The sequence below is a fragment of the Diceros bicornis genome, chromosome 25 (genome assembly GCF_020826845.1).
Source record: "Diceros bicornis minor isolate mBicDic1 chromosome 25, mDicBic1.mat.cur, whole genome shotgun sequence".
NCBI classification, from domain to species: Eukaryota; Metazoa; Chordata; class Mammalia; order Perissodactyla; family Rhinocerotidae; genus Diceros; species Diceros bicornis.
This window is the reverse complement of record NC_080764.1, coordinates 17993982-18009469: the sequence shown is the minus strand read 5'-3', so window position 1 is coordinate 18009469 and position 15488 is coordinate 17993982. Positions and strand designations below refer to the sequence as shown.

The window sequence follows — 15488 nt, the reverse complement described above, 5'->3', positions numbered from 1 at the left end:
GGGCAAGTTTCTGTCTCCGGGACCTCTGCTGGGTTCTGTGGGAATATCCTGCACCGGCCCCAGTGTCCCTGCCACAAGCTGACGGGGAGAAGAAGGCAAGAGGTGGAATGCCCCGTCCCCTGAGCCTGCAGTGCACCATACAGGCCATGGGCTTTTCCAGACCCTGTCTCTTCGCGTCTCTTCTGCATCTCTGCCTGGATTTTCAGAGCAGTGATTTTGACCAGGAGGCAAGAACGATATCCCCTTCCAGAAAGATCTATCAGAATCTCAGGAGGCACAGGTAGCTTGAAAAAGCATATCGTAATGTAACTTCCAGGAAGATAGGAGGAGCTTGTAACTGATAGTAAACTCATCCAAGTGTCTCCATGGTAGGAATTCAGAGAATTTTCTAGAATATAGCCTCTTTTACCCATCTTGTGCCCATCTTCTCATGGGCAGCAGGGTTAAGACTCACAGGGCCAGGGCATGAGACTCACACGCTTATGGACCAAGGCACATCCGTTTGTCTGTTTTGTTTTTTAAAGTGTGAGAAACTCTTCCAAAGGCCGAGAAATCACAGCTGACGAATGCCACACAGGCTCCCTACTTCATCCCAGAAAGCCAGGATCACCCTCACCTAAGATAGGAGAGGGGAGGAAAGGGCCCATGGGTTCTAGCATATCGCAATGCAAAGAGCCAATAAAGAGATGTAATCTTGCATGGCCAGGAAGAGAGATTTCCAGGAACAAAAAACAAGGGCAGGAAAGTAAAGGCTCAGGCTGGTCTCCCCTGCGTCCCTACCTTTCCCTTTCACACCGGGACTGACACCAGATGGGGTGCAAAGCATCCCTCAAGTCTCATGTGTGTGTGCGCACGGGGCAAGATGTTCATCCTTGCGGTTTTGCAGACCGGGGCTCCTAGGCTTTCAAAGGGGAAACGAGAGTGAGACACCGAGCCTTTGATGTTGGCGTGGGCCCTGAAATCAGAACTTCAGGCAAAAAACGTTTTTATCTCTTCCATCCAAGGCAAGTTGAAAGCTCCTGCGGGCACTTCCTTCTCAGCTGTTCTTTCCATACTGTCAATTACCTTCCTGCTGAGAGAATGGAATGCCTTTGACTAAAAACGGGTCCATCCCGAGATGGGGCGGCCCTTAGCATCACACACTGGAAGGTGCCTTTCTAGCCTCTTTTATTTTACTTAGCATTAGAAGCCGGTTATGTTTTGAGTTTACACAGAGTTGACAAATTTGAGGGTTAATCACCTTCACCCACGGGTCAACAGGAGAGTAACCCCAGTCTCTGGTTCGAGAAAGAAACATTTGAAAGGAATTATTTTTGAGGTTTGGTGAACGGCAGCACTGATTCAGTGAAGCCGCAGATTTTACGAGCCTGCGGGTACCGTGAATAATATATAAACGACTTACATTTCCTTGGACTCCAGTGCAGAAAACACTTGACCTGTGGGTTTACTGGATTTGAGCCCCAAGCTTCTTCCTGAGATGTGTGCAGAAATATTTTCTAAAATACCCACAAAGCTGGGATTTAATACTCTCCCGTATTGAATCAGCAACCTCTGTGAAGGCCAGGAATTCTCTGTATCACAGGGTTTAGGACAATGCTTGCCCCCAGTTAGGGGTCACTGCAGACCACCAAATGACCCGGTCAGTCTGAGGGGCACCAGCCTTGGAGTACTGCTGACTGGGTTTGACTCTGAGACCCACCACTTATTAGTTGGTGTAACCTTGGAAACTTGGAATTTTCCTTACTGTAAAATACAGATAACAGTTTGTATCAAGGATGTAAGGACTAAATGAGATAATACACGCACACATCTTAGCCCAGGGTAAACACTCAAGAACTCCTAGCTATTATTAGTATTATTTTAAAGTGTAAATTAAAAGATACTACTTCCGGGGCCGGCCTGGTGGCGTAGTGGTTAAGTTCACACGCTCCGCTTCTGGCAGCCCGCGGTTCACAGGTTCAGATCCTGGGTGCGCACCAATGCACTGCTTATCAAGGCATGCTGTGGTAGGCATCCCATATAAAGTAGAGGAAGACGGGCACGGATGTTAGCCCAGGGCCCATCTTCTTCAGCAAAAAAGAGGAGGATTGGCCACAGGTGTTAGCTCAGGGCTAATCTTCCTCACAAAATAAAAAATACTACTTCCCTCTTCAAAACCAATGGCTTCCCCTCATTCCTGGTATAAAATCCACACTTCCTCCTTTAGCCAATGTGATCAAGATCTGGCTCTCTCCAACCTCCTCTCTCCTGCCACCATCCTACTCACTCACTCCCGCAGACTCACAGGCCCTCTGTCACTTCTACCAACATAAGATCCTTCCCTCCTCTGAGCATTCACACATGCTGTTCTCTTTGCCTGGAATGCGCCTGGAACACCCAGGTCTTCTAAGGGCTCACTCCCTACTCATTCAGGTCTCAGCTCAAGTCACTTAGCCGTTCATTTGTCTACTCACTGAATCTCAGCTCCATGAGACCAGAGCCTGTCTTGTTCACCCTTGTATTCCTAGCTCCTAGAACAGGGCCTGGTACAGAGTAAGCACTTAATTCGTATTTTTTTTTTTAATGAAGGAATTACTTTTTCTCTGGAACTAGTATTTCAATATCACCAGATAGTACAGTCCAAGATGGCGCCTTCCCCTCATGAAAGCCCAAAATTCCTAAACATACAGGGTTGGGCACATCATTACTTTGTCATGTTGCTGCCATTATTGTCACTGCTGCTGCTGCTGTGTTTGAAATCATAAAGGTCCTCGTTGAAGAAGAAATTGTAAAGTTCTTTAATAGCTTCTATTCACTTGGCTAATGTCCAAACAGCCACTTAGATGCCTTGACATTTTCACTAGGCAAATTAATGCACCTCTGCACTCAACTAAGGCTCTTGATTGGCCTATCAAACAACCAATCAGCTTTCAGAGAGAAGGTTCCCCTTTCACTCTATGAGTGGCAGAGAGACCAGCGTATTAACTCACAGACTTGGGTCCTGCCACCACACTGCCCCTACCACGCCCCAAGGTTGAAAAGGATCAAAAAAGACAGGCTGAGGGGGATGCCTGGGGCAGAGAGGTGGGCTGCAGAGCCAGCAAAACATGACACAAGGTCAGAAATACAGGGCTGAGGCGTGGCAGAGGGAAAAAACAAACGGGGTCAGGAGACCATTTGCCAGGGCCATCAACTAGCTGTGATACCCAGTGTTATGAGCTGAACTGGGTCCCCCAAATCCCTATGTAGAAGTCCTAATGCCCAGTACCCCATCATGTGATGCTATTTGGAGGGAAAGTCTTTACAGAGGTAATTAAGGTTAAATGAGGTCATTAGGATGGGCCCTAATCCAGTAGACTAGTGTCCTTACAAAAAGGGGGAATTTGGACACGGACACAGACACATACAAAGGGAAGACCATGTGAAGACTTAGAGAGAAGACAGCCATCTACAAGCCAAGGAAAGAGGCCTTCAAAGAAAGCAACTCTGCTGACACTTTGGTCTTGGACTTCTAGCCTAAAGAATTGTGACACAATAAATTTCTGTTGTTTAATCCACCCAGGCTGTGGTATATAGTTGTGGCAGCCCAGCAAACTAATACACCCAGCAAGTCACTAACCTTCCAGAGCCTCAGTTTTCACAACCGCAAAATGGGAACACCTGGCCTGCCCACCTCACAGGTTTGCTGTGGGGGTCAAATGAGACTGGATGTGGCAGAGCTTTGTCAACTATACAGAGTTCTTCAGACAACAGCAGGATGTCTGACTTCACCTGCAGAGTCCTGGGGTCCTGGGCAGTGAAGCAGATAAAGTCCTAAGACCTGGAGATCGTGGGGTCACAGTTAGTGTACAGCTGGAACAGCACCTTGGAGAGCGCGTTCCTAATCCCCATCCCCGGGGGAAGGGAGGGGAGCTGCCCTCCTCCACAGTTATGTAGTGGATGTGGGAGAAACAGAACTTGCATGGGAGAAGGGAAATAGAACAGAAACTAGAGATCTCTAAGAAATTAAAAGGAAAAAAAAGCCACATTTAAGTCCCTGGGAGTTTTCTGGATAGAAACAATTCGGTTTTTTTTGTATGGTACTCTGTAGGTCACAAAATACTTGATGGCAATGGGGTTCTTTAAACTTATTTGAAGTCAGGCATCCCTTTGAGAGTCTGATGAACGTTATGCGCCCTCTCCCCAGAAAATAATCCATGTACTTAACACATAAAACATTATACACCAGCATGGTCCTATCCTGCAATGATGAAAAAGTTCTATATCTACATTATCCACTATGGCAGCCACCAGCCACATACGGCTAGTGAGCACTTGAAATGTGGGTAGTGTGACTGAGGAAATGATTTTTTAATTATTTTATTTTACTAATTTTAATTTAAATATTCATCTGCAGCTAGTGGCTTCTGTATTAGACAACATAGTTAATATACTATTCCAGAGGATTTATAGACCCCCTGCAGCTCACCCATGAAATACCTTGTCAATGGGCCCCAGGTTAGGAACCACTTATAATGACTATACTATCTTCACAATAATTATCTTTTTTTGAGCTTACCAGAACATGTATCACCTCATTTAATCCTATCAACAACCCTATGAGAGAGGTAGAACAGTTCTCCCCATTTTATAGGTGTGGTTATTGAGGCACTGAGAGGCCCACCATCTTGCCCAAAGTCTCATGTTCAGGCCACAGTGGAGGGTTTGGGACTGAAAGCCAAGACTGTCTGATGTGAGAACCCAAGCTCTTTCCCGACTCCCTAAAACCTGTCCATAGGGATTTATGAACTGAGGGCCAAGCTTCCACCGGAGGCCTTGATGGAAATTATTTCTAGTCAGCCAAAGAACTTTAATTCATTCTGGTACTCATCTTTCAAGTTACAAGCAAGGGCTTCTCTCCTTCTTGAAGCCTCCAGCAGGGGCTGGACTGAGGCCAACTTGACCTTGATAATAGAACATTCTTCAGCTAAGTTTCATCTCTGGCCTTCCCTTGAGGGGAGGACAGATTCCTGTTCCCCATTCAGCCTGTAGGATTCCCAAGGCCAAAGATGGCATGATGCTGATGAAGAAGCCAAGCTTTTCCGGGCCAGGCTTCAGTTACTACAGACCATCTCCCAGATGAAGAATCTGGAAACTTCCTGCTGGGATAACACTCTCTCTGCCTTCCTGATAAAGAAGGTTCCAGCTCTAGGCCAAGAAATCCCAAACACAACAGTGCTCACAGAGCACGTGACCCATGCTGGTCCATACACATCACCCTTCACCACTGCCTTCAGGTTTCCATGGAAACCAGGCCACATGGAGCAAAACACCCAGAATTTAATAAAACTCACTCTCATCCTACAGTTTGTACCTCTACTCACTTCTAACTTCTAGAAGTTCCCCTCATTCACCAGGCATATTCAGGTTTGTTTTATCAGCCTGGAATTCTACTTTTGCCGATTCTTCCCCAAAAACCTCCTTCAAAGGCCCAGCCTGGATGTCATACATCTCCATGAAAATTTCTAACCCCCTGCCCTCCATGGTCCCAGAATATGCTGCTTACATATCTACACAATACTTTTTCTATCATGCCTTGTCTTGCTTCTTGAGTATGAGATCCACGGCATATTCCTCCTTAATTTCTAACCACATTTAACACAGTGCTTAAGGAGAAGTAGACACTCAGTAGACCAATGGTTCCCAAACTTGTTAAAACACAGATTGCTGGGCCCCACCCCCAGAGCTGCTGATGCAGCAGGTCCTGGGTGAGACCTGGGAATCTGCATTTCTAACAATCCCAATTTATGCCGATGCTGCTAGTCCAGCACTTTGAGAAGCACTGCAAGAGATGTTTGTGGAATGAATAAATGATCAAATGAATGAAAATTTCCCTTAAAAATCCTATCCCCAAGGACTCCAAAAATGAGCTTTAGAAAAATCAAGATAAAAAATTTTACCGACGTTTACTTCTAGATGAGGAACAAAAATAGAAACAGCAGAAAAAAGAATGGCAAAAAAAAACAGCAGGGAACCAGAAGAAGGAAAATTTAAAATATCAGAAAAATTTAGGGTTACCATCTGGTTTCCTCTTAGCCCTTATTAGGGCTCCATAACTTATTATGATCAGACCAGAAATTAAAAATAGGCTCATTTTTCTGACTCAACCATATATTAAAAAATATTCTGGAGAAACACTTTGACTCAGTAATTCCAAGTCTAGGAATTTTTCATAAGAAAATAATCAGAAATGAATTTAAAAATGATGTACAAGGAGGGTCACTAAAGCCCTGTTTAATAACCAGAAATTTGAAACAACTTAAATGTTTGACAAAAGGAATTAGATTCAATAAACTACGGTATGTCCATAAATGGAATACTATAAAGCCTTTTTAAATGTCCTTTCAGGGGAATATTTATCGACATAGGAAGAGATGCATGATATAAAAAGTGAAAAAAATCAAACTAAAAAATACTGTAAACAGTATGATCTAACTTTGGATAAAAACCACATGCAGATATAGAGAAGTAGATGAAAATATAAATATGGCTAGAGAGCTATTTATCAAACTGGGAGTTAGAAGAGATATTATTGTTTTAATTTTAACATTTGCATTTCAATCATTTCTACAAAAAACATATTGCTTACGTAATTTTTTTAAGGATTTTTTTTTTAAATGATAGACTAGGAAGTTTATACTTTCCATTTCTTCCTATGAAGGACCAAAGAGTTAAAGCATGAGCATTTTTATAAGCTTTTCCCCATCCTGCCTTTCTACAAACACGAACTACGACTTGGATTCCATTTATGAAGCATCTGTCACATCCGTGGCTCCCTCTTCTTTCTTGGTATTTCCTGGACCTGCTCAAAGTTAATTCCTAACTCAAAGAGCCTAACTTTGAATAACTCATGACACCACCACCAGAGCATCAGCTTTGGGGAATAACATTTACAGTGGTTCCACCATTATTTGGTCACCCAGCAAAGCGCCATTCTCAGAAACCATGGCTGTCTCACATACCAGCTCTCAACAAGGCAGGTTGCTTAGCAACCGCCAAGGAACTGGAAAGACAGAAGAAGGCACCCGCCAGAGCTACTTTATGACTAAAGTGAGCTGCGCTACGTGTGTCTGGTTGCATTCAAGGTAACCAAACAAGAGATAACACTCGGCTATTTTTGCATCATGAGGAAAAATACTTGGCTCCTGTCCAGACGGGCAATTACCTTAAAAATCTTGGCAGGCCCCATGGTATGAGAAATGGTAACTGATACGGAGGTGAAAAAAAAAATCACTGACCTTCATAAATACTGATGATATGAGGGTGGCTGAGGGATGACATGATCTCAATCTCTCGTCTGATGTGAACCATGTCTTGTTCATCCTTAATTTTGTCCTTACGAATGGATTTTATAGCAACCTATAAAGTCAGGAAATGAAATGTTACTCAGAGAACTAAACAGATGCAAATCAGCCATGGGGAGACTTTGGAAAATAAATACAGATGTTCCTCGTTGGCAGAACCGACAATAACCAAAACAAAGCTTCGAAATACCCCCTGCCACATCTTTCATTTATAGCAAAAACCCCTCTTCTCCCGGCAACAGAAAACATCAGGTTTTAACAGCCTGGGGTTTGGGATAGTGGGTTGTTTTCATAAAAGCAGAGGCTGCTTCGCGTGGCCAGATTCATTTACTCCAGGAATCCTGATCCTTTGAAAAAAGGAAAAAAGGAGAGCTCGGTTTACAGGATATCGGCGATTGCACATGGATAAGTGAAATTAGTATCGCTCAGCTCCACCGTGCAGCTGCCACGGCGATGGCTAAGAAAAACATTATTGGTCCATCTCGAGGCCAGTTCTGCCTCAAACCTTGGGTTTTAAGACTCCAGTCTCTGCTGTGTTTATGCAACTGCTCGGAAGCCAAATCCTTCCTACATCCTTCCTCTTGCCCAAGGCACCTTCAACAGCACGTGATGTGACAAAAAGGCTCTGCCAGAGAAAAATTCGGATAAAACAAAGAGAGTGACAGCTAGACTCCCTGCCCAGCCCCAGTGGATTCCAAAAGCTCCGTGCCAATGTCGCCTGCAAATCCAAACTGGAAAGAATTGCCAGGGCCAACGCACAGAGCAATTACTCAAAAGAAACACATAAATAAAAAGGAATTAGATGACAATGGGAATCTAATAAGGAAAAATATGTTTGCCAATGGATTCATCTTTGCTCATAAACAAGTTACTGGGTAATTTAATCCGCCTTGGCTGTAAGGGGGACAAAAATGACTTTGGTGGGGGGAGGTATCCATGGGTGACAAGGAAGCCTGCCAACCAATTTGCTGCCAGCTCCGAACGCCTGCTCAGTCCCCTCCAAACTGGTCCTCCTGTGACCTCAACTCTCACCTGTACCACCCTTTCCTGGATGAAAGGCAGTTAAATAATCCCTCTGGATTACAAAGCCATGAAGTGCTCTGGAGGAAAAAATATGCTTGTTATCAGCGGCCCAAGAGACACATCTCGACCATCACAGGGTGAACCACAGTCAACTTCAGCAGGAATATATTCACATCTGTGAACATTTGCAAGTTCTGACTTGCACCAGGTCCCCACCAAGCACTATACCTGGAAACACTTCTAAAATACAATCAGTCCATCGATGACTCCACAAGAACTGGGGAGCTATTATTACTATTGTTTTTGCTATTTGCTCATCTCCCAAAAACAGGGTGAGTTGACTAGCAGCTCCTTGTATTTCTCCTTTGCAGAACCTTCCCCAGTTGTAATTAAATCAGTATTTGTGTTGCTACTTGACTCTACATGAGTGGGGATCTTCTTCACCGTTTTATCTCTAGTGCTTAACACCGTGCTGGGCACGTGGCAGGCCTGAGAAAACCACAGGTGTGGGCAGGCAGATGGGAGTAGGTAGATAGAAAGGGAGGAGAGAAGGGGGGCAGGAGGGAGGAGAGATGGGAGAGGTTGATGTTATTAGGTGATGAGTGGTCAGACCAGAGAAGTGATGTGGTATTGAAGCAAAAAAGGAGGGACCATACAGCCAAACCATACAGCCAAAACAGGCACAATAGGAAAACGATTTAGGATTTCTCTGGCATCCTACCTACATGGGCAATCGAGGAATGGAGAAGGCAGATAGGAAACGCAGGATGCCCTGCTGTAAACCCAGGGGCAGGCACCACCCTCCCTTAGACTGCGGGGAGACCACGTGGCTGGATGAAAGGAGGCTGCACAGAGATGAATGAGCTTCCAGCTTCAAGGCCCCTTCTGACCACGGTGCCAGGCTCAGAGCTACCCCAGGCCCTCACGACAGCCCCATTTGTATGTAGCAAGAAAAAGCCTCCCTCGGCTTACGTCAAACATAAAGATATGAGTGGAAGGCTTTATTTTATCTGAGTAGAGCCTGCGATCCTGGGAGCTTGTTCTTGGAGGAAGCAGACAGTGAACACACACAGGCCGTGGAGGATGTGGGTGGCTGTTGGACCAATTCCTACATTCCTCCATGAACTAAAGATGGGCCAAGGAGAGAAACCACCCCTTTGATTATACAGCAGGCTGAACTTGGCCTGGAGGAGGCCCCATTGTCAAATTACAATAGAAATAAATTCTTTCACCATCCAGGGTCAGGGGAGGGTAGCACCATTCTAGAGAGTAAGAAAATAAGCCCACTTGTCAATTCCCCCCAACAGTGGAGCAAGAGGCCACCGGTCCCACGGTGCATTTGCCAGGGCGATGCTTCCCGCCCAGGATGAAAAGGAGAGTGCCCACATTCTAATCAAACCCCGCTCAGCACTGAGGAAACTAAAAGGGCCCCACAAATGTTAATAACCATAGTGGCTGTCCCTCCACAAAAGCTTCCCTCTTCCGACAATGAATCTTCTACTGAAAATGTAAAAGAGGGCTCATTCTGCCCCCTGTTTCAAAGGGGCTAGTGGGGAGTCAGGAGGAGACAAAGGCTAGAAATCACTTACAACTGTGCAACCGCCAAGGCCAGAGGGAAGGCCTTCAGAGGGAAGGCCTTCAGTTCAACTCCCAAGAGCCGTGAGACAACTCACCCAAGGTCGTGGAGCCAGTTAACTGCAACCCACGATAACAATAGCAACGACAGTAATAATAGCATGCGTTCTTGGAGCAGTTAAGACACGGTACAGACACTGTGCTCAGTGCCTCACACACGGCAGATCTTTACATCCTTCTCATCATTCAAGCCTCAGCTTCACACCACCCCTTTAGGGAGGCCCTCCCCGGCCCCTCCAGCTGATAAGGTCACCCCTGGCCACCCCCTTCTCTCTACACCTGTCCCCATTTTATCTTCTTCGGGGCATTTCCCACCATCTGAAATTATCTTGCTTCTTTGTTTGCTGCATATTCAGACTGTAGGCCAATTCCAGCTCCAGGCCTGTTTCTGCAGGGCCCAGAGAGCTAAGAATGGTTGTCACATTTTTAAAGAGTTGTTTAGAAAGAAGGAGGAGATCTATAAATGTAGCCCTTGTCATGTAATACAGGGCCTGCTTCATGAAGTTGAAGGACAAGCTAAGCCAGCGCACAGTGAAGCAGTACTGCATGATGGCTAGGGACGTGGCTGTGAGTCCTAACTGAAACCGCTCACCAGCTGTGTGACCTTGGGCAGGTTGCATAACCTCTCTGCGCTCTAGTTGCCTCATCCTTCAAGTAGGGAAATAACAGTACCTGCTGCACAGGTCCCTGTGAGGATTATGTCAGGTGCTTAGAATGTGCCTGGCCCGGGCCAAGTGCTCAGTAAATGTGAGCCATGTTTACCCTGGAGAAAATGCCCCATAAATAGGGCCTGCTTTCCTTCCCTTCATCCTCAGAGCAAACTTGAATTCCTCTTGGTTCCTCATGAGGCAGTGACTGAAGGCCTTGGGACTGGAGACCACATTTGTTCCCAAAGCACAGAAAGGTCAAAAGAACCTCTCTCCTGGGTCTTTAAATTGCACCCTCATCTGAAATGTCAGGAAGCCCAGAGCAGCTGGACCCACCCAGCACGATCATCATGGCACCTGAGGCTGAGATCAGACAGAAGGATGAACAACGTGAGCCCAGGACCATCTTCCCCTATCTCCTTCTTACGGTTGCCCATCCAGGTGAAGAGGGGAATAAAATGTTCCCACTTAGAATATAAACATCTGACCCAAGATATTCCCTTTTGCCTTTCTGGATTTTGACTGTTCATTCACTTATTCCTTTTGAGCACCTACCAGGTACCAAGCGCAGTGCTGACACCACACAAGAGGGATCCAACACGATTTGGCTCCAGCCCTCAAGATAGGGAGAATGGGGAGAGAAGGCAACAAGCAAAACTTACACAATATATGATGTAATTACCCTCACAGTGAGGGCTACTAAAGAAACGCCCAGAGATGCCTGGCATTGTGGAGGAAATCTCCTTTCCAGTTTTCCTCAATCCTCACCCAAATCTACAAAGAAAGACTAAGGTAAGGAAAGAGCCCAGCAGGAAGAGATTACCAAATGTCTGAAATCATACACCCTCCAAAAAAAATTCAATTTGTGCCTGCACAGGTCAGAGATTTCACAGCCCACCCTCAAAATGACGGAGGCCGGGAACTCAGGTGTTTGAGCCCATCGTGTAGTACAGCCACTTTCATAAATGCTCCCGAGTCTAGACGGCACCGTGCGCCTATAAAAGAGCCTGCTTTTAAATAAGGCCACCCTATAGCTTAATGTTTATACCGTATGCAGCAGAGGTCTGGCCGTGGACCTGCGAATTCTGCCCTGTGGTGCCTGCCTATTTAAGAGACAAACTCAGCCCGGCCAACCCCATCTGTTGTTAAATGTAACAGGCCCAGCCTCCTCTTCTGCTGTGGTAGTTTTTCCTTTTTTGAATAATCACCAAAAACCATCTGCTCTGCAGCCTGCATGGCGTCCTTTGCCACAGTGGCCACTGTGAATGTTGAGCGCTTGGTGATCTAGGCAGGGTGATGTGGAGCAGAGCGGTATGGGGGAAGGTCAGGTTTTTACTGGCAGGGGGACCTCAGGCAAGCCCGAACCTCACGGGGCTCAGTTTCTTCATCTGTAAAATGGGCTTAGCAAGTCCTACCTCTTGGGGCTGTTGTAAGAAGTGGAAATAATGTAAGTAAATGCCTGGCACACAGTAGGTGTTCACTGAATGGCGGTAACGAGGCCTGTCAGAGCGATACAGTGGTACAGGGTCTTGGACCATGTTTAAGGGCTCTTGAGCCCACAGCACATCATCTCAGATGCCTCTCCCCTCTCCATTCCTCCTACACATCCTCACCTTCCCTGCACTTGTACTAAGACAAGAACAGGTTAAAATTAATATCCAGCCTGCAGGCCTGCACAGAGCAGAGCAGCCAGCTGCCTTCCTGGTCTGCTTTGGGGAGTGGGGGAATTCCAGGTTGTATGTATTTGAGGCTCTAACTAAGAGAATCACTGTCCTCTTCCCTCCACAGCCACCTCCCAGGGATGCTCATTCATTGACATATGTCAGCCTGCAGGGAGTGTTCTAGAACAGTGTCTCTCAAACAGGGGTCATGGGCATCTTGTTAAAATGCAGATTTTCAACCCAAACGTCTAAGGTGGGGCCTGGGATTCTGCATTTCTAGCAAGCTCCCAGGTGATGCCAGAGATGCTGGTCTGGGGAACCACACTTTGAGTAGCGAGACCACAGTGTCCTGCCTTTGGCCCCGACATATCAACATTTTTAAACCAGTGGCAATATTCTTAATAATAACAGTAACTAACATTTATGATATGCCAGTGGACCTTATCTCACTTAATCCTAACTACAACCCCATTTTACAAGGGGAGGAAACTGAGGCACAGAGAAGATAAACGTCATCCAAAATCACACAGTATGTAAAAGATGGAGCTAGGACTTGAACCCAGGCAGGCCGAGCCCACAGGCTGCTGATTCTTGAGGCTGTGGATAAAGCTGGGATGGACAGCAAACACGGCAGGTAACAGAATCGCTCAAAGGATCCCTCCACAGCCCAGTGTGATGGGCCCCTTCTAAACAGAAGAAGTTTTCCAGAGTCACATGTGAGGTCCCGGGAGGCGGGATTGGGGGGCTGAGCAGCAGGGAAGAAACACAGCCATAAACACGGCCTTAGCATCACTTAGTGAGAACAAGTTTGCGTTCTAATCCCGGCAACAGGAGCTGGCAGCCTCCCTGCCGTTCACAAGGTGTGATCTCACACCGGCCACGCTCCCCGGGAGCTGCAGGGCACTGAGTCAGAGGCAGCTTCGGGGACCTTTTCTTACCAAAGAGCCCAGAGGCCACTTGCAGCTCAGAACGGGCAGCTAAGTCAAGTTGGCAGCCAGGGTAGGGGTTCCTGCTCTCGTCCGGTTGATGGTCAGAGTCCAGGGCAAGGCATAGCTCCACACGGGACACGTGGGACAAAGTGCCCCAAGATCACCAAATGGCTTTCTCTCACAAAGGCTGTGCCCGGGCACCACGGTGATGCCACCCAGGAGGCCATCCTGCAGCCAAAGCCCCTAATTAATTAAATGACCCCAGCTCCTTGTAAGCAGCCTGGCCAACTCCGGACAGCACGCTAACAAGCTGCTGTGATGCAACCGGCCCCACAGGGACCTAAGCCAGCTCCGCCAGGGGGCCCAAGGGCCTCTTCCTCTCCGGCCTGTTGATTCATGTCAGTACATGGATGTTTTTTCAGACAGAAGCAGGTTGGAAGCCAAGCGCTGTATCAACAGGCTCTGAGGAGAGGCACCCTGATGCCGGGGAGCACGGCATGTGTAAGAAGGAGCTTTTTCTTCAAAGAATGGCATCCCAGCATTCACTGCCACCGGCCCTTTAATCTTGTAAGAGGTTCTGAAAATATAATCCTCTGTAACTCAGTTCTCAATCTTCTATTTCCCAAAACTCCCCATAAGAGATGATGTTTCCTCAATGATACTGATTTTTTCCTCCTGCCATGAAAAATGTGTTCTATTTCCAGAATTTAAACAGCAAATCAGACTCTTACTGGACTGGGCCAGGGCATGCTTAGGAGGACCTCTGAGAGGCCCAGGATGTTTTTATCTACTTGTATAGTCATTCCTTGCTCGCCACCCCCCTCTTCAAGGATGGAGCAAAGAATGCCATAATTGCACGTGGTGACGCCGCAAGGGAAGTGGAATTAGTGACTAAGAAATCACGGGCAGATTTTCACTCTCTGTATGGCGTTGGGGTTTGTAAACACGAGATAGTGGCCATGGCCGACCAGGCGAGGACCAGAAAAGGCGGCCAATGGGAAGTTAACGCCCGGGCAATGCAAAAAGCAAGCAGCAACCAGCCCGGAGCGCACAGTTAGATCCTCGGAGAGAGCCATTTGCCAAAGTGTGGTCAGCGCACCACCTGCATCAGATCCCCTGGTTGGGGAGGAAAGGGGAAACTGAAGGTCAAAATGCAGATTTCAGGGCCCACCCCAAATCTGTTGAATTCGAGGGTGGGGGACAAGCTGGTATCAGCATTTTTTACAAGCTTCCCAGGTGATTCTGCTGCACTCTGAGGTTCGACAACTGCCATCTTAAACCAGAGTAAATGTGACCAGGATGCCACTTATTTGGTAACTTAAATATTATACAGCCATATTAAACATTAGATGATTAATGAAAATTAACGAACTGCCCATCTATAGAAAGTGGAATTTAAAACAAGCTGCTTCCTTGAGGGCGCTGAGTGATCCGAATTAATTTACCCCTGGCTAACGGAAGGTTTGCTCCCCAGCGGACATGTCGCTTATCCCAACCCAAGGCAGGCCTGTGGATGCTGTAAGGCCACGGAAGCTGGCTGATGATGCTCTCCAGACAACCTGGGGCTCCCACAGCTGGTAAAAGTGAATGTGTCTGAAGGAGGAGAGAGGAAGTGAGCTCTGGAGCCTCACATCCCGCCTGCTCTGTGAGAGAGGGTCTGGCTGAGGCTCTGAGGGGTCTTCTCTTACCAGGATCCTCTGAAAGTCTCTCCAGGCTCTGCTCTCAGAAATGACCCCAAGGCCCCCTACATGAAAAGGCCTCTGGGAGCACAAGAGACGCTACACCAGAGTCACAGACAGACAGAAAACTCAAGGGTGGTTAGCTGGGGCTCGGGTAGCCAAGCAGCTGTTTATTTCCGACTTGCACGTTTCTGAAAGCCAAATGCAACACCCGCTCAGAATTCCACAGTGCAACTGCTTTTCTTCCAGGTTACGACTGTCCTGGGGAGGAAGGGAAAGGGCTGGACCAGAGGGCTGAGGTTACTTGTACGTTGGACAGCCTCAACTGGTAGCATCTGATAGCGCTGACACTGTTTATAACATGGCTTGGATAAGCTCAGGGTTGTGCAACTTTTATTTATCAACCTCTAAGCCCAGCAGAGGCCCGGCCAGAACTGCTAAGAAACTCAGCATCGGTGCACTGGCCTTGTCATCAGTCACAGCAACTGGGCCCAAGCGGCCCCTGCACGGAGAAGCACTCAGGCAAGCACCTCGCAGGCCTCAGTTTCCTCATCTGCAAATGAGGATGACAAGAGTACCAACCCCACGAGGT

The 15488-nt window shown here is 47.0% G+C and overlaps 1 protein-coding gene across 1 annotated transcript in view; it reads right to left on the bottom strand.

Moving 5' to 3' along the window:
- NUAK1 (NUAK family kinase 1) overlaps positions 1 to 15488 on the bottom strand; it is a 70403-nt gene that overhangs the window by 30284 nt on the left and 24631 nt on the right. Inside the window, exon 2 of the mRNA XM_058568514.1 lies at positions 7257 to 7377. Within this exon, the coding sequence (XP_058424497.1) occupies positions 7257 to 7377 (121 nt within the window). The remainder of the gene's footprint in view (positions 1 to 7256; positions 7378 to 15488) is intronic.